The sequence below is a fragment of the Dermacentor albipictus genome, chromosome 5 (assembly GCF_038994185.2).
Source record: "Dermacentor albipictus isolate Rhodes 1998 colony chromosome 5, USDA_Dalb.pri_finalv2, whole genome shotgun sequence".
Taxonomy (NCBI): Eukaryota; Metazoa; Arthropoda; class Arachnida; order Ixodida; family Ixodidae; genus Dermacentor; species Dermacentor albipictus.
This window is the reverse complement of record NC_091825.1, coordinates 63,126,182-63,145,849: the sequence shown is the minus strand read 5'-3', so window position 1 is coordinate 63,145,849 and position 19,668 is coordinate 63,126,182. Positions and strand designations below refer to the sequence as shown.

General features: G+C 47.6%; 1 protein-coding gene across 1 annotated transcript in view; it reads right to left on the bottom strand.

Annotated features, from left to right (window-relative positions):
* Nucleotides 1–19,668, bottom strand: part of LOC135911695 (uncharacterized) — a 54,334-nt gene that overhangs the window by 18,091 nt on the left and 16,575 nt on the right. Inside the window, exons 4-8 of the mRNA XM_065444048.2 lie at nucleotides 15,475–15,522; nucleotides 8,438–8,657; nucleotides 4,893–5,049; nucleotides 2,551–2,672; nucleotides 236–359 (exon numbers count right to left, since the gene is read on the bottom strand). Coding sequence (XP_065300120.2) covers nucleotides 236–359; nucleotides 2,551–2,672; nucleotides 4,893–5,049; nucleotides 8,438–8,657; nucleotides 15,475–15,522 — 671 coding nt within the window. The remainder of the gene's footprint in view (nucleotides 1–235; nucleotides 360–2,550; nucleotides 2,673–4,892; nucleotides 5,050–8,437; nucleotides 8,658–15,474; nucleotides 15,523–19,668) is intronic.

Genomic DNA, 19,668 nt, shown 5'->3' with positions numbered 1-19,668 from the left:
TGAAGAAAACGGATTCGAACCCGGAAGAGCCGGTCGAATTGTGATTGGAGGCGAAATGCAAAATAACGCTCGCAGGCTTGAATTTAGGTGCACGTTGAAGAACCCCAGGATGTAAATATTAGTTCGAAGTCCCCCCTCCTCCTCCTCCTCTCCCCTCCCTACAGCATGCCTCAAAATGAGACCATGTTTTAAACACGTGAAAACCCAGAATTTAGCCTCTAAATGAATTACTCACCAGCGAAAAGTAAGTCCCCGCCGTTCGACTCTGAAATGTGGGCGCCACTATCCTGCAGTCTGGTGCGTTATGATTGACGAGCGAGTAATGTCCTCGAATCACGAACACGTGAGGCCTGAATGTCCTGCAAAAGAAATTACAATAGACGAACACATTTGGATTGAACATTTTATATAGCGTGCGACGGGCAAACATTTGATTTGTTCCTCATAGACTCAATCCTGAAAGAGAAAAAGAAAAAAAAATACTGGGTAACACGAAGCGTGAAGTTAAGCCGAAGTTCCGCATTCACTACTAACTACTCGGCTCAGTAAAAGGGACATTCCATCGTAATGCAATGCCAATGTGATCACACAGCCAGGACAGCAGGCATCGTCTACTTTCCGAAAACGCTGGACTATAGAACTTACGTAAGGGTCAAGTGGTCCGCAGTCGATATGATTAAGAAACTATTAGAGCATTTTTTAAATAAAGGGGGAAGATATTGATAGAATTGGAGTAACTAGAGCAATATGCAAATTAGAGGCATACGCAACTTCACACTACATAGAGAGAGAAAGAATAAAGAAAGCGAAGATATAGGAGAGAGAGGCGAAACTCCATACTGCGATAGTTGCCGCAATAGCTCATGCAAGCTAAGTGATGCCGCCCCGCTTAAAAAGCAATGCTTCTAGCCATCATCATCAGCTTCATCCTCATCATCGTTGTAATGATCACCACCACCACCGCAGATGCTTGTGGAGTGCTAATCGATTCGGTAAATAGTGGAGAAGGCAAACAAGTAGGCACAGAGAGTGTGGGCCTATACACGGGAAATTCTCATTGTGAATAGGCGGAATAACACTATAGAATACAGTAGCCGTAACAGCATTGGGGGGGGGGGGGGGGGGGACAAATGCTGCACAGCTTGTAGCGAAAAAAAATGTAGCTAATTTACTATTGCAAGTATTTCAGCACCAACACTGGTATAAGCATCCTACGGAATGCTTTGAAGAGTGCATACACTGGCGAAAAACAGCTGAAAGCCACAGAAATGAAGAAGCAATGCGAATACACGTATTATGGAGCACTTAATAATTTGTAAAGCATTTTTTTTACGCAAGAGTGTTCACTGAGGACTGGTGGATGTTGCTTGTACACTGAATTTTTCGCAACAAAGTGCCAGTGAGCGCATCTATGTTTTTAATAAAATGACCAATCACGATCTTCGGTGAACTGGTACATTTACTGTCGGTTCATGGTTATACCTAAGCCAAGCAGACCTCTTAAAGAAATAGCAGATGATATTAAATTGCTTCCTTGATTTTTCAAATTTCTTATATCTCGACGAGGCGTTCACTCTAAAAAAAGTTTGGACCCCTTTGGGGTGCTTATCTGCCACAAAACGATAATCGTCATCTGCCTTGCTTGCGCTTCCTTTCTTGAAAACGCCGCGCCCACTACTTTCCTGCCGGGAATGCTATCTTATGCTGATAACGCACATGCCGTTCGTTACTGGGAAGTACCGGGCTCGCAGCCTTAAAGAAAGCAAACGGGACAAGACAGATGAGGTTTATTTTGTGGCAAGATACGACTCCAAGGGTGTAAACTTTTCTTAGAGTGTTCATGGGCCACTGGCCATGTCCATATTCTTGGCAGATCATCCGGCATGAATATGTGCCACTGGGACCCAAGTGGCGCAGAATTATTAGGCGTATTCAGAGATGTTCTGTGACACCTCTCCTCAGTTTGGTCCCAAACGACAAACATCATAGGTCGCATTTGTCCTCGTGTCATCACTGCGTCTACTTCTGGCGATGTGAATGCGTCATAGCTTCGGCATTGGTTCTCAACAGTATAAGCGTAAATACGTGTGGGATTAGAGTTGTCATTTGTCCGGTGCATATAGATAAACACTGAGCGAGATCACATGTTGCATATAGGATGAAAATAAAGGCATTTGTATAGCATTGAATTTAAAAAGTTGTAAAGCATTTATTAAGGACACCATACGCATAAGTTTTGCTTCACTTAGAGTGCCACATACATGCGTTGGTGCATAGATTTGTTCCAGCTACTTCAATTAAGCTAGCATTGGCTCACTGTCACCCATTGAATTTTAAGTCACGTCATGCGGCTCAATCGACTTCAATGCGATCCTGCATTAATAGTCATGACATACAGACAGAAAGAAGCAATAAAACAAAGGTGCCACAAATGCAAATTATGTTTCTCCGCGCAAAGGGAGTTTCAGTTAACTTCTACGAGTGGTCAGTGTATTGCAATAACCTCGGAGGAATTTTAAGAAACCGTGGTACATTCGAGGCATAGCTTACGCGAAGAGTGACGGCACGAAAGAGATCCACTTCTGATTAAGCGGTGAGAATCCGAAGAAAATGAGCGTGTGCTGGCCGAGTCCGCTTTCGTACGACTTCTTCTCCAGCAGCTTGTACAGCGTCTGCGCAGAAGGCACACCCCATTGCGTTAACGTATCGCGTATCACTCATCAATCACCCTACAGCTTTCCCATTTATGAGCCTACGAATACTTTCATACATTATTCAAGCAACCTGTTGAGAAACGCTTCTTCTGTTATTTTTTTCTTTCGCACAAGGTGCATAAAAAGCAGTTTAAGCAGTTCAACTAGGCCGAAGGTGCTCCAAAGAGGGGCCATGATAACAATTTGTGCAGAGGCTACAGTGTTCACAGAAGTCCTTCACGAATTTTACAAACTTAACAATAATTTGCGTTCAGCCCGCTGCAGCACATTCAGAAATAGGAAATAGCCTACTTAAAATTCCAAGTACAAAAAGTAAAGCCCACTGGTGCTGGGTAGGGCCGTTGCCGAACTGATTTGATTAGTGGGGTCCTTATTAAAAAAACACTGATTGCCGAATTGAGATCAAGCTTGTAGATAAGATGAACTGGATTTCGCTTGTTCTATTATGGGGTACGCTTCCGGACACTATCAAACTCCGCCATACCGTTGAATCAGCCATCTTGTCTTTTGTGATTGGCTCAGAAGGCTGTGAGGGGCCTATGACTCATAACGCAAACATGGTGGAATTTGGCACTGTCCAGAGTATCATATCCGGCGTATTCTTTTTCCGCTGTAAATCAACAGAGTTCACCTTTTGGCCGCACATAGCCGTATCTATCACTGCTAGCACCATTGCGATGGTATTTGAACATTAAAGATGAGGCTACGCAGTGGCGGAGCGGCAGAGTCCCACTCATGGACGAAGGAAAACGTGGGAGAGGACCCGGGTCGCCTGAATCAGTTGCAGTGTTTGTGGCGGAAGTCACATGGTGTTTTTAGCAAACTAGAACTGGGACTGGTGGACCAAACGTCAACGTTGCCACAGCAACCGCGCCCCTGAAGGCCTCGCTGCTGTTCTCGGCCTCTGCAAAGTGAGATACGATTTTTCGGTCCTTGTCTTTTTCGTGACACATACGGTTCGCAAGACAAGCTGACTTTGGAGTGAGGTGTGTAAGCTTAGAAGTTGTATTTTAGGTCTGTGAGTGTGAGTATCAGCCACCAACAGGGAGACTCAAGCAATTACTGCGCATGTCTTCGTCGTCTTCTTCCACGTGCCACGGAAAAACACAGGAGCGCATCTGCTTCACTAAAACTGTTAAAAACGTTTCGTAGGCTTTGTTATGACGCGCGTCAGCCGCACACAATTCCGGCGGCTCGTAGCAATGCAAACTCAAAGTCCGCGCCTATTTTCCCGAGCGAGCTAAGTGTAGGCGCAAAGGGAGATGGCACGCCAACATGGCTGGTCTTCTGGCTTCAAAAACAAGACGTCAGGGCCTCTCCTATTTCCTTTCTTTCCTCCAAGGTCCCACTCAAGCATCATTATGCGCAAATTTCCGTCAGAGAAAGAAAAGGTCGTTTTGCCCGAATGGTGAACCAAGGAAATCGATAGCAAAGTTTAGCATTGTGTGGCAGCTTCTAAGACGGTATTCTAAGAAAAGGTAGGGGTGGCATGTTGGTGGCGGCACATGCAGCACGTAAGGCAAGTCCTTCTGTGCAGCATAAACACCAGCCTCACAGCTATTCATTTACTTAAATGCTTTCCATGCCTCAAGTCATTACAGAAGTGAGTGGTACATACATAATAACAACGAAATACATGTGCAACAATAAAGTCTTAATGTTGGATGTCGTTCACTGCTGCGTTGAGGCTTCCATTGCCTAGAATAGCCGCGATAGAAGGAGGCATGGGCTCACAACCCCCCCCCCCCCCACCCATCCCCTCCCTTGGAATTTCTTTCTGGCAGGTATGCCTGGCATGGAACGATGTGGGGAAACAACCACCCTTCCCGCCCGCCTTCCCCAGTCAATAGGTAAGCGAATGAACGCAGGCAAACCAAGGCGGTATAGGGCAAACGACAACCTAATTGAGGCCCGCATGGCGCGTCTCTCACGTCTCTGGATAGATTTTAGCCCTACATGCGCGAGCCGCGCTTTCACCGTCAATGCCGGGACAGCACGGCGGCGGCGCCAATGGCGTGATCGCAGCTCGCGTGCCCACGTAATTGCTAGCACAGTATCACGGGGGAGAAGGGGATATGACTAGATGTCGTGTCTAGTGTGCAGAGCGCCAAACCTTTGGCCCAAGCCAGTCACGAAATATTTGATATCGCGTGGTCATAATCATGGTAACTGGCTCACCTCGAATAGCGCCACAGTCCTTGCTACTTCGACCTCTGTGTCGCCGTAGGGAGAGATGTCAACCATGCCGTAGTGGTAGATGCGATCGAACCAGTAGTCGTCAATGTTCTCGACGGGATTACCGTTCGACAATTCTTCGGATAAGTTCCGCCAATTTCTGCAGCACGAAGAAAAAGAAAATGCGCGCGCACTTGTATGACCTTTCAGTACAATAAATCAATTTGCATTGAAGATTGTTTTTTCACTGCATTGGCAGTAACAATTTTAGTTCTCTGTAATTAAACCGCGTAGTTAACCTTGCGCGCGCATACATATACACCCACCCTCGCATATATATATATATATATATATATATATATATATATATATATATATATATATATATTATACGCGTGGGGGACAACGAGCGGCGACGCGGTGAAGGTTAACGACGTGTAAGGACCGGGCGCTCGGCTGGTGGCCTGTTCGACTGCCGACTAATATAAGTGTTGTGGACAGGCTGCACGCCGGCGTAGAGGCGACTGCACAAACTCATCAGAGTGCAGCATACGGCGGCGGCAGAGTCGTGCAGCATGGCCGGGAATACCGCAGGCATAACACATCGGCCTGTTGTCTTGCGTGCGCCAAGGATTAGTAAAGGCAGGAGCAGGTCGATGGACGGGATGACGAACGGGTGGTAGCGGCCGAGGTTGTTGCGGAACGAGAGGTTGGCGAGGAGGCTGCGCGGCGACGGTTGCGTAAGTAAGTGGCGCGGCGACAGGGTACTGCTGATGCTGCATTGGTAGAGCCTCAGCAACTTAATCTTCAATAACCCGCCGAAGCGTAGGAGCGAGCTGTGTAGGAGGCTGTCGCAGTTTTTGCTGTTGGGGTCGCTCAGCGAAGGGTAGCAGAGAAAGCTGACGTGCAACTTCCTCCCGCACGAAAGCTTGGATTTGTGTGAGCAAGGGGGAGCGATCAGAGAAGGCTGTCATGGAAGAGAGAGCCTCGTCAGCCACTGATGGGCGCCTGGTCAACTCGCGCTGTCTCCTCAACTCGTTGTAGCTTTGGCACAAGTTTATGAGCTCTGCTACGCTGCGTGGACTCTTGGCGATCAACATTTGGAAAATGTCATCGGCGATGGCCTTCAAAATGTGCTTCAATTTGTCATTTTCAGGCATAGAAGCATCCACACTTTTGCATAGGTCGAGAACCTCTTCGAGATAACAGGTGAATCTTTCACCGGGTTGTTGCGCTCGCTCTCGTAACCGCTGCTCGGCGCGCAACTTGTGGACGGCGGGTTGACGGAAAACTTCAGCGAAACTGGCCTTGAACGCGGACCAGGACTGAAAGTCGGCTTCGTGGTTTTTAAACCACAGGTGAGCCACTCCCGCAAGGTAGAACATGATGGCATTTAACTTGGCGGTATCGAGCCGTAGATTGGGCAAGCTCACCCGGTCGTAGGTAGACAACCAGTCATTAACGTCCTGTTCATCCGTACCGCTGAAAACCGCTGGATGGCGTTGTGGTACAGCGCCAGAGCAGGCAATGGCGGGTGGCGGCGACGTCGGCTGGGGAGAGTCAGGCATGACAGGAGGCAGAGTCCGACACCGGAGTTCCAGGGTGTAGATGTTCTCGAATACCCCGCACTTCCACCAATTGTAATGGGAGTACTGAACAGTTCCGATGGTAACGTCTGCTCGTAGCCGAGAAGGCAGGTGACGCATAGCAGGAACAGTTGGTTCCCCGAACGGCTCACACTCGTCCTAAGCACTCTGGCGATCCGGCTGGCCCACTGGTTGCACAGCAGGCATGGAGGAGACGATCTGGCTGGCCTTGTTCTTGTGCTCTTCTTCCTCATTACACTATATATTTATATATATATATATATATATATATATATATGTGTGTGTGTGTGTGTGTGTGTGTGTTAATTTGCATTAGGTTATCATTTTTTAAATTTGGTCAGTAAGTACAAGTAATTTCCTCTATGTTGTCCTTGGTAGCTGCTCGTTAGCTTCTGATATGATTGATAAAAATCGGGCTCCACGGTTCCCTTTCTTCTCCTTCATTACACTACGAGCGTCTTGAATCTGGTAACATTCATGCCCTTTAGTACCATGTGTCGGTTTATTGACCACTAGCCATCACCCAAATCACGAACACGTAACGCCTGCACCAGAAAGGATGTTCCACAACCGCAGCCAACTCTGTGAATGGCGACGCTGCCTAACACTCCCAGGGTTAGTTCTAGTAGTAAAGCATAAATGCCCTAGAAAGGGGACGGGAAAACGCCGCCGCGGAAGCTCAATTCGTAAGGGCATCGCTCGCGTAATGTGAAGACATGGTTCCGTATCCTACCTACGGTCAGTTTGTTCTTTCACTTTATTTTCCATTAATTTATCATGACATCCACCACCTGCTGTGGGTTTGCCCTGCACTGAAACCGACGAGGCTCCGGCACCTTGAAGCAGCGGGACTCTCGCCGCATAATTTCAAGCGATTACACTGCTTGGACGCAGGGACCACATTATCGATCCCTCTTGGACTTCATTAGATAAGCAAATCTTTTTTCATTCATTTAATCAGACTTATTCACCCCATCCCAGACCCCTGTATGCCCTGAGGCATTTACCCTCGCATTAAAAACAAATATTAGTAAGTACAAGTGATTTCGCCTATGTTGTCCTTGGTGTCCTCGTTTATTGGCTTTTATGATATGATAGCAAAAATCGGGCCCCTCCGTTCCCTTTCTTCTCGTACGCGTAAACGCAAACGTATATTATATATATCACCTAAACTTGCACTTAGCTAGCAAATAACAGGAAGTAGACGGCCACATCCAGCTGCCAAGTCATCGCAGAGGACTCAGTTTCGGTAATGGGCGAATTTTTTTGCTTGAATAGCTGGCAACCTTTCCCATTTTATTTTGTCGTAAGTTTTATCTTAGTACGCAGTGCTCCCACAACCATATGACATCATCTTATTGAGACTGTATGGCATATTGTAAATCTGCTTTTCCGGGCTGAGCAGTGCGTGTCTTCTACACAGGCTCACACAAGCACACACTAGAACGCGAACTCAAAAACACAAAATTAAATAAAAAACTGGGGCTTTACGCGCCAAAATAACAATTAGCCAATAACCAATGTGATTATGAGGCACACCGTAGGGGAAGGGAGGGGGGAGGGAGTCTCCAGGTTAAGTTAGGTGCCTATGGCTTCTTAATGGGCACCCAATGAATATCATCTTCATCATTACGATTTCTCCACACAGAACCAGCAAATACTTGCAGCGCAGACACATTGTATGTAATGGAACACCAGACCGCAGCTTCTGTACCAACTTTTGCAGCGCTCGCTGTATTGTCTGTATTCCCCTGATTATACAAGCATACTAAACGCGATATCAGAACCAATAAAATGCTAACTACAACACCCTACGATGCTGGAACACGAGAAGACGAGGTCTAAGTAAAAGTTTTGTCGGAGCATTCAAGCACAACACGCCAGTCACTGCACTCTTCATAAAGCTATCTTCTATCGCGCAATTAAGTTGGCGATACTCACTTGAAATCGAACGAGAGACCAAACTGCGACTTCCTGTGCGTTCTAGCTCCGCTAAGGAAGTGCAGAAGGTCGTTGTCGGGCTTTGGCCACGGGTTCCGGTGGTCCTTGTACAGCGAATCGAACACGGTGAGGTCGCACAAGCCTTCCTCGGGAAACTCGAGGGTATTGTTGAAGCCGCTGCCGTACACGCAGATTAATGGCGGTGTCGTGAACTGGTATCCTGGAGATTTGAAGAATCGAAGTGCAAGGTTGTATTCTCTACAGCAGTACATAGACATCATTAGGTTGAACAATATTACTGTGTCAGCTTACGGAGGCGTGAGCTGCAAATGTTTTCTCTAATTTTATCAGTTTTCTCGGGCTTCTTTGGATGTTGCTTCCCCACTCTTTCTAACGTCATTACGGTAACCGCGAGCGTTAAAAAACGAGATGCACCATAGAAAAAAAGAATTGAATTATGGTGTTTTACGTGCCAAAACAACTTTTTGTTTATGAGGCACGCCGTAGTGGAGGACTCCGGAAATTTTGACCATCACGTGTGTTTTCGCAGTAAAACATGTTGTGGGGCTAGTTGGTGCATAGCTTTCAAAAGGTGAAGCGCCAATAGTGACGACACACAAGAAGGAATACAGACAGGACAAGGCGCTTCCTGTCTGTATTCCTTCTTGTGTGTCGTCACTATTGGCGCTTCGCCTTTTGAAAGTGTTTTCGCCCCTGTCGAAATGCGGCCGCCATGGCCGGGATTCGATGCCGCGACCTCATGCTCAGCAGCCCAACACCATAGCCACTGAGCAACCACGGCTGGTAGATGCACCATAGAGTAATGAAAAGAACAACAAGAACAAGGTGATCCAACTCCGTACGATAGTAATCCGAAAGTGATACGATTGCAACGAAACTTTGAACAAATGAATGTATTATTGATTTACGCGGTTGGACAGTAACAGTAAGAGAACATAAGCGTGCAAGTGGCAAACATTGTGTAGTCTAGCCTTTAAAAACGGCTTTAGGTGCGGTAGAACATTGCAGCGCTTTGTGACCCAATGGCTTCTAAGATAAAACTACGTTTCTCATGATGGTACATGTGTGTAAATCTGTTTGTTTAATATGCTTCCAATGTTTGACAAAAGCGCAATTCCAGAACAGTGACGTCCCCATGAGCGTCTAAAACACGCAAAGGTAAGTTGAGTTCGCTGAGCAGCAGAATTGGATTAATGAAGTGTAGGAACGACACACCAGGATCATACGTCTAACTGCAAAACCTAACCAATGTCGATCCAAATAGGTCGCGAAGCTTCGGGCAAAAATCGGCTCAGAAGCCATTGCCAACGACATCAGCAAGTGTGGTGATGGGAGCAGCGATTGAAGTGCGACTATGTGAGGAGGGAACAAACATTGAGAAATAATTTTTTAAAATACGAGCCACCGTTTCACTCATTCAATGAAAATTAAATCACTAATCAGTTTTCGATACGCGTGGCGATGGAAGGAAATACAACTCTAATTTACTGTAGCATTATCAATAAATGGCTCTCCTTCAGAGACCATAAAAGGCAGGGGGACGTCGACGCCACTGTCATTCACAATGCAATGCAATGCAGCTCTTGAAGTGTGCAGAAAGGCACGCTCCTAATGTTTACCTGGAAAAATAGGCCTCCGTTACACGTTGTGTTTATTTGCTTGTCAACGTTTGTCTTAATTTGGTGGCGCGGGTGGTTTCATCTTTTGTTAACCTGTGCAGTTGAACGTAATGAGTTTGACCGCCAGATAATTGCTTAGCTGTTTTCGTGCGGCTGCGTGGCCCGACGGGCTTGGTGTTCGACGATGCGACCAACACTCTGCACTGGAAGCTTTAGTCGGCCTCCAAAGAAAGTATGTTCTGTGCGAGGGTGCAATTTCGACACGCGTACGGCTGATTTATCGCTGCATCGTTTGCCGCACCGAAAGCTTAAAACGCCCGTCGGGTCGAGTTTCGGGGAACTTGAAAATACCGCTCCAATGGAAGGCCATCAAAACAAATTTCGCGCTTTTGAGACCAAAATTAGGTCATTTCAGTTTTCAACGGATATGACTTCACATTATTTTTTCTTCCGCAGGAAGTGTCCCCTCGTCACACAGATGGAGCTAAGCCCCATGAACAACTCATAAAACGCCGTGTTTTGAACGTATGGGCATATGCCGAAGTCCCGCTACCAGGTATGTTTACCTTGACCTAACTGCCATCTGTCTAGTGATCATGCGTAAGCCACAAACTGCGTATCTTGACTATCTTCTTTCTTTTAGGCTTACCGATTCTGCAAGCTTCCCTAAACTGTGGGAAGAGAGCGCTACAAGGCGTCCCTCCTTGACGGGTTGTCGAAACGGACACGGGGACGAGGTGATCTCAGGTACATGGGGAAGTAACTATTGTGACATAGAGGATCACAGGTAAGGTAAGAGGTATCTAGATAGGTCAGTTTTACACCATCCAGACTGGCGATTTTTCACCACCATTCTGAAGAATCATTTGCCGATTTCGCTGTTTATAGAAAAACCTGAAGCGGATCGTCGTAAGCATGCACCAAAGGTGCTTTGAGGGCCTCGCGCCGGAGAAAAACGTGAGTGTCAGATGGGAGGCCAGTATGCACAAAGATGTTGCGGTCTGACATGCGAGGAAGTACAGTGCTTAGAACTTTCGCGCAGCCCCGGAGGAGCCAAATGTAGTGCTGTGGCAGGGGTGATGCGTCCTTCGAGGAAAAGAAGTAACTAGGAGCCCGCAAGGGCGCACTGAAAAGGAGTTCGACCACCGAGCCGCCTAGTTCATTGCCACACCATTTGCGGATAAAGCACTGCCTGGAGAATATTGACACGTGTACTTATCTTTATCGGGCGACCACGTTTCGCCGCTTAACAATTGTAATCGCACAGCGAGGGACGCGCCTGAATGTATCCGATGTTTCTCGAAAGTTATCGATGCTTCTACCCGGCTGTCTGTTGTCGCCGAACCTTGTGTTATCTGATTTCATCGCGTATCGCGAATGGTGTAGAACATTGTGGAAGGCACACGGGTCCGAACGATTAGTCTGGAACATTCGACGACTGCTCTATAAAAGCCGACGCGCTTGACCCGCTGATCAGATTTTCGACGATCGCCGACCGTGTTCGCCGCTATCGTTGTGCTATAAGTGTGGCCTGTTTTGTGGGCACAGGTTCGCCCAATAAAAGTTAGTCTTGTCTATCACAGTATTGCTACTGTGTTCTTAACGTCACCACCACGTGACATCTGGTGGAGGTGTTTTTGGTCCATGTACCGGACGCCCCCGACAAGCCGTGATCCAAGCCCGGACCGCTGAGAGAACACCAACGAAGTCCCGGAGCATCGAGCAAGCCGCCGTCTTCAACAGGCTACACTTATAGCACAACGATAGCGGCGAACACGGTCGGCGATCGTCGAAAATCTGATCAGCGGGTCAAGCGCGTCGGCTTTTATAGAGCAGTCGTCGAATGTTCCAGACTAATCGTTCGGACCCGTGTGCCTTCCACAAAGTTCAACACCATTCGCGTTACGCGATGAAATCAGATAACACAAGGTTCGGCGACAACAGACAGCCGGGTAGAAGCATCGATAACACGATATTGACACGTGTACTTATCTTTATCGGGCGACCACGTTTCGCCGCTTAACAACTGTAATCGCACAGCGAGGGACGCGCCTGAATGTATCCGATGTTTCTGGAAAGTTATCGATGCTTCTACCCGGCTGTCTGTTGTCGCCGAACCTTGTGTTATCTGATTTCATCGCGTAACGCGAATGGTGTAGAACTTTGTGGAAGGCACACGGGTCCGAACGATTAGTCTGGAACATTCGACGACTGCTCTATAAAAGCCGACGCGCTTGACCCGCTGATCAGATTTTCGACGATCGCCGACCGTGTTCGCCGCTATCGTTGTGCTATAAGTGTAGCCTGTTGAAGCCCGACAGCTCGCCCGCCTACGGATCAAGAACCAACAGAGGACCGACAGCCGACACTACAACCTCCGACGACGCTTTGTCGAGTACCAGCCTGGCGACCGTGTTTGGGTCTGGACCCCGATACGCCGACGAGGACTCAGTGAGAAACTACTCCGACGCTATTTCGGACACTACAAGGTCATCCGACGTATTGGCGCTCTGGACTATGAGGTCGTGCCAGACGGCATTTCGCATTCACAGCGGCGCCGCGCACGATCTGAAGTGGTCCACGTGGTGCGCCTTAAACCCTTTTACGGACCCTGACGAACTTCTTCATTTTTGTTCTTTTCTTCGCTACGAGTGCTTTTGTTTATTACCTTCGTTTGTTTGCAGCATCGGGTCGATGCTTTTTGAGAGGGGGGTATTGACACGTGTACTTATCTTTATCGGGCGACCACGTTTCGCCGCTTAACAACTGTAATCGCACAGCGAGGGACGCGCCTGAATGTATCCGATGTTTCTGGAAAGTTATCGATGCTTCTACCCGGCTGTATGTTGTCGCCGAACCTTGTGTTATCTGATTTCATCGCGTAACGCGAATGGTGTAGAACTTTGTGGAAGGCACACGGGTCCGAACGATTAGTCTGGAACATTCGATGACTGCTCTATAAAAGCCGACGCGCTTGACCCGCTGATCAGATTTTCGACGATCGCCGACCGTGTTCGCCGCTATCGTTGTGCTATAAGTGTAGCCTGTTTTGTGTGCACAGGTTCGCCCAATAAAAGTTAGTTTTGTCTATCACAGTATTGCTACTGTGTTCTTAACGTCACCACCACGTGACAATATGGTAAACCCATTGTTCGCGGTCGAAGTGTGCGTAAGGACAGTCTTCAGCTGGTGATGCCGTCACTCGGCCATGCCATTGGTGCAGTGGGGGAGGGGAGGCAGTGGCCTCTGCCGAGAAGATGAGTGAAGATCGTAAATAGGGTGGATTCAAACTACCGTCCACGATCTATCGTGAAAGTCCCGGGACAGGCGAAGCATGAGACCCAGGTGGACACAAAGGCTTGGGCAACAGATTCGGAGGGATGTTTGGCATGGCCACTGCCTCATGCCAACGCGTAAAGGGGTCCACGATCGCAAGCAGATAGCTGCAACCACGTGAGGAAAAAAGTGGTCCAACCACGTCGATGTGCACGTGGTCGAAGCTCCAGCAGAGAGTCAGGAAAGGATGAATCAGGAACCTACTGTGACGCATCACTTTGGTGTATTGGCAAGGCATGCAAGAACGGGTCCAGTTGCGTATGTCGGTGTTCATGTGAGGGCAGACGTAGCGCTCCACTTCGAGGCGCTGCGTTGTTCGGATACCAGGGTAGCAGATGTTGTGTGAAGCGTGAAACAGAGCACGGCTGTAGGCTACCGGTACGAAACGCCGAGGAAGGCTCGCTGATGTGTCATATCAAAATCATACTTGATGCGCACGGATGAGGTAACAGCTGCAGTCGTAGAGAACGGGAGTCATTACGTAGCGCCTGCTACTCGGCGTCTTCAAGCTGCGCCGTCACGAAGCTCTCCCAGTCTATGGCTTGCGCAGTGAAGATGGTGACAGCTATGCAGGCGAGTCTGTCAGCAGCCTCATTGTGTGGATACTTAATGTACCGTATGTCAGTGGTAAATTCGGACGCGTAGGCCAAGTGATGAAGTTCCCGAGCGACGGGCTTTGAGGAATTGGTTCGAAACATGCAGACAAGAGGCTTGTGGTCCGTTAGAACATGAAACATTTGACCTTCCAAAAGGTGTCGGAATTTTTGAATGGTGTACGCGTCCCCACTGTAAAAATGGCGCACCACGACAAGAGGTCTAACTCAAAAACTGAACGGGACTTACAATTGGCCAGAATGTGTTGTGAGACCTTGGTGGAAAGGAACTGACCATGATTTATGGTATGAATCCAGCACTCTGTTCGTGACTTAAGTAGGAATTATAATTTTAAGTTAGCAAAGAAAGTCTCAATAACGAGTAAGTCGCGCAGCGTGGAGGTGAAAGTATTTTACTCCGACGTGGTGTAAGAAATTGCTGAGTACGCCCCCCCCCAACAAAAGAATAATCAAATAATAAAATGGAATAATGTAATTTTACATGTCAAAACCACGATCTGATAATAGGTACGCCGTAATGGGCCCCTGCGGAACAATTTGGGTCACGTGGTTTTTTTTAACGTGCACCTAAATCTAAGCACATGGGTGTTTTCGCATTTCAGTCATATCGAAATGCGGCCGCCGTGGCCGCGATTAGATCCCCCCACGTCGTTCTCAGCAGTCTAACACCATATTCACTAAGCATCCACAGCGGGCGTTACATCACTCAAGTCGGCTGCTTTTAAGTAAAGTGTACTTATATAACTAAAATTGCAGTTCGTGTATTATTCGACGCCTGCGCTTTATTCTGTATGTATTGCGAAGTACAAAGAGTCCGTGCTATCGAGCTGCTCACGTATCCCATCGAGCTTGGTGGCGCACATGCTGTTTGTAAGCGCGCGAATTTGCGATTTGCGTTGGCTCCTTGTAAGCTACAAAATGCCGTCAACTTGCTGTGCCGTCATTGGGCGCCAGTTCTACAATATTAGCACACGCGTGGTTACGGCCCCACGCTCAACTGCCAATCCCGTGCAAAAGCGTCGTTTCGCTTTCGAGAACCTGGCTTGGCTAAAGAAAACAAAAAAAAGAAGGCTACCTGCTCGCCGCCTACTTAGGTCAGATGGTAGAGCAGCTGCCTTGGAAAGGAGGTGGCCCGGGTTCGAGTGCCGGACCAGAACAAACATTTCTTCTTCCGCGAGGCTTTCCATTTGAGGAACCCGTATGGGTATCTTGAATTTTTCACCCGGTATGGGCTTCCTTTCTAGCAATTGCTACGAACGGGTGGATGTGTGATTTTCCCTTGATTAATTACTACTCCACCTTGCGGCCTTGCGCAGAACTATTATGTCAAGGTGATTGTATGTTTTACACGTTATGATTATTATGAAGAGTGGCACGTAATCTGACATTGTGACATAGGTAGTGAACGGCAAGTATCTCAAGAATACTAACTGCTGTAAAAACTTACGCTTTGTGGTTGTCGTCGACGGCGTCGTTACTCGAACTTTCTTCGTAGCTATTAAGCGAAAAACGGGAATAGCAATCAGGTAAGTGTTATAAAGGATGCGGTGTTGCTATTCTTTGGCATTCCCGCTATCCTAAAGCGTTCACCACACACCTAGTTGAAAAAGGGAAAGAACCACACATTGAATGCATCCCAATAAGCTCGCGAAGAACAACCGGCGCTCCGCCTCCATGCACCACTCTGCCGGCGCACGGCGCCCGCTCCAATTTTGCGTAGTTGAGCCAGTGGGTTTACGTCCACGTTGGCGCAAGTTGTCGCACCATGAGTTATTGCACCGGCTTCGTGCAGGGTGACATGGGTTGGACCCCTTTTGAAGTCAGAGTAAATTATTTTTGAATAAAAACTAGGTAGCATGGATCCAAATAAACGGGTGATCAAAGTGCACAAGTATCTGTACTGGAACCAATGTACTAAGCGTCTCATGCTCATCTCGACTGCTACTGTAATTTACGTTCTCTCTTTCTGTTACTTTCATTTTGATAACTCCTGGTCGTCTATATATACTTTAAGTTACCCTGTACTTTATTGCCAGCATTGTTGACTTCCTCCTCCATTCTGCGTCCGTGGCTCTCAGGTACAGATATTTGTGCACTTTAGACGCCCATTTATTTTCATCAGTTTTCCTGCGTCTTTCTTATTCTGCACTTCTATGGATTAAAAAGAGGCACAACGCATGTCACCTTGCGCTGCTGGGCCGTGGCCCTCCAATGCCAACCGCCCTGCCTATATTTATTTAACTTCAAACCTTCACAATAAGTCTCATTTCAACCGCAAAACGGCATTTGCGAACCTTAGCACTGGCACCATTACTCATTTCCAGTTTCCAAGCGCCACCACAAATTTAATGTGACACTCAGTACTATATGATTCTAGATTGCTGCATTCCGTTCTCCCTTTCTTTTTATGGGTGAATAACCCATACTGGGTTATAACTGGGTGAATAACTGGGTGAACTGGGTGAACTGGGTGAACTGGGTGAATAAGCCGGCGTCTGTAGTCTGTGCAACGAAAATGCGGGTAAATTCCCACTGGCTGCGACGCTACCTCACAAGCGCGCCTCCGCGGATCACGGCGGGCGAAAGCGTACAGCTGCTGCCGCTCTAGCGTGCCATGTGTTGCGTGAGGGGAGAGGGCGTCGCCGCGACGCCACGTCACCCTCGCTCTCGGAAGGTTGTGCTATCAGCGCGTTGGTTGTATGCGCAAGCACTCGCCTGCAGTTTATACAGCCCGGGATACATGGAGCGAACTTTCACGGTGAACATCGCCCGGCGCAAATAGACGCGGCGGCACGACGCCGATGGTTCGCTGGCATAGCTTACATTCAGCGATAAACAGCCGGACGCCTCCGCGCGCTCGCCGCGTATTTGCCAGTGTTGCCAGGCCCTAGGAATGTGTTTTTGGACAAGAAAAAAATATTAAATAGCCTTTTATTTTATTATTTGTTGCTAACGACTAACCAACTTGACAAAAGCGTTTCATACAGGCGCTTACAAGCGATTTCTGCACCTTTCATTGAGCTATAAGCGTTTTAGCGGGCTGGCTTTGCGCCGTCTGGCTACGCTGAGCGGTGACACCGCGGAGCGCAGGCGTTGCAGAAGGTTTTGTGGTTCCCCAACTGTGAATTTAGTTTGCTTTGTGTAAAAGGTACATTGTGGTTATTCATGCTTACTTCAGTTTCACATCCTGTTTTGAAGCCTCCTCCAACAACAAGCGTTTACTACTGCAGCCGGAGAGGATAGAATGATCGGTATTTGGCATGAAATGGGCCTGTCAGCGGCTTTCGTTCTCGACGCCCTATGCATTCCGCCAGCCGCGCGGGCCGACGCAGCTACAATCTGTCCTCTCTCTTTTCCCTCAAGGCACTCGAGCAGAAGGGACTTGTGGTTGTAGAGCCGTGGTGGTTTCTGATCAAAACCAAGCTTTACGAGCACTAGTGCCGACATCCCAACAAATTCAAGAACTACAGCTTCGGGCACCGCGAATGAGAAACATTTTCGTCCCCTTTACCCGAACCCATATGGGCGGCGCCACACACACAAACAAGACAACAATAAGAAAAGAAGTACAATGCACGCACTATATTGTGCCACATAACCTTCGATCGGATTAGTAAGAAAACTGCACCGGACTAATTATCTCTTTCGTGAGCGCCTCACTTAAGTTTGTAGACGAAAAATGAGCTTACACAAATTTGTACTTTTAAACATTCTATATCGGGCTACAATGATGAACGGTGTCCCTTTCATGCGCAGGAGCCCGAAAGTGCGCGGCCAAACTAGCCCAAACGCCCGCATTCCGTCACTTCAGCGCAGCCGCACGACGGACGCTTCGATGGAAAAGCAAAAAATACGCAGAAAAAAAACCCAACCACCTGCCGGAAGTCGGAGGGCGATCGATCGTCGCGATGCCTGGTGAGCGCGCGAGGCACTCCCGCCACTTCCGACGGTGATTTTCGCCAAGCGGCGTCTTTGCGATCGGTCCGGGTAGCCGGCGGGAGTAAAATTTTTGCACGCCGAGGGGCTAGCGTTCGCCGTCGGGCGTTTTTCGTCACCTGGACGCCGGTTTTTCGCTCCACGTATCCCTGGCTTAACTGTGCCCCGGCAAGGCCAAATCAAAAGGCGCCAAGCGTCTCAACTCAATCGCTGGCCCACAACGAGTTCATAACTCGAAAGCGTGCTCAGCGACGTTTAATTGGATATTAATATTTCGCTTTCTCAACTCATAAGAAGTATTTAGGTATCCTGAAATTTCTTTCCAGGTTATTATGGTGGGTGCTTGAGCAAGTTTTTCTTTTGTTTATGTATTCCCCGAAGTATCTATAGTGCTTGACTATGAATTTGACTTGCTGCTGAACAGGCACCACGTAACTGCTTGTTTCTTCATTAAAGATCATAATTCCCGATTTCTCTGTGGTAAACTTAAGGCTTAGATTTGTCTCTGCGTTGCCTCACCTATTCGGAAATCTCTGAAAGTCCTTTGCATTCATTGTCCGCTAGTACACTATGTCGTTCGCGTACACAAGTCCAGGGACTTTCTGTTGCACCATTTGACTATTAGGCATGTATGATAAATCAGACCCTAACTCACTGTCTTCTAGTCGTCTTCCTATGTTCTTAAGATGAAGCGTTAACAAAAAATGGGGATATATAGTACATAATGGGTTCAGCAGTCCTCTGGATTTCCGCTACGTCATTACACTTTCGGCATCCCATACAATTTGTGCTCAGTTGTCTCCATATATCTATATCTCCCTCCGCATCTGCATGAAGTGGTCACCTGTGCCTTTGTGCTTGAGAATATCCCCTAACAATTCTTTGTCTACGTTGTAGTAGGCTGCACTAATATAAGGAAATGCTATCCATAAAGGCCTGTTCTGAGCTACTAAAATCTCTAGGCACTGAGGTATTACAAATATGCTATCATATAAGCATCTGATTGGTCTGGGTCCATTCTCTAGCTCCCACAGTACACAAGTTTTATTTGCCCACTTCGACAGTCCTAATTTTATAGCTTAGACTGCATTGCCATTCTGGATATCACCGAGCTTTTGATGCTGTTTGTTCGTGTTTCGCGTTAATATCTCTCCCAGAATTTCAGGTTATACGTTGATGATCGCTACCAAGGCTATCTTTTCCATGTTCATCCGTCATTATTTGGGATAACCCATCGTAGACCGGTCTTGACGCTAAAGCGTAGTCGGTACATGACCACCTGTATTCCCATTGCTACGGTAACTGTCCATGGCAGTTATTCTCCCTGTTAAGTACTACAAGGTTCTGTTCATCGCACAGATTCAGTACTAGAGAACCATTGTAGTAAGTATATCATCTAAATTCTCCATGTGCGCATTCATATCTTCTACTGCTACGACTTTGCCCGATTTCTTGAACACAGTAATATCGCTTATGATGTAATCAATCAATTCTTTATTTTTGATCTCTGCTATCACTACCTGTTCATAGATAAGCTACACCAAGCTACGTCTTTTGCGTTCCGATACACCGATAATCGAATAATGCTCCCCACATGTCTCTTGTACCCTTTGTCACTTCATACCTCCTCTAATTAGCATGCCTACGCCTCCAATTTGTCTTGACCGAGTCATTCTGTAGCACCCCTGCCATAGAAAACAGGCGG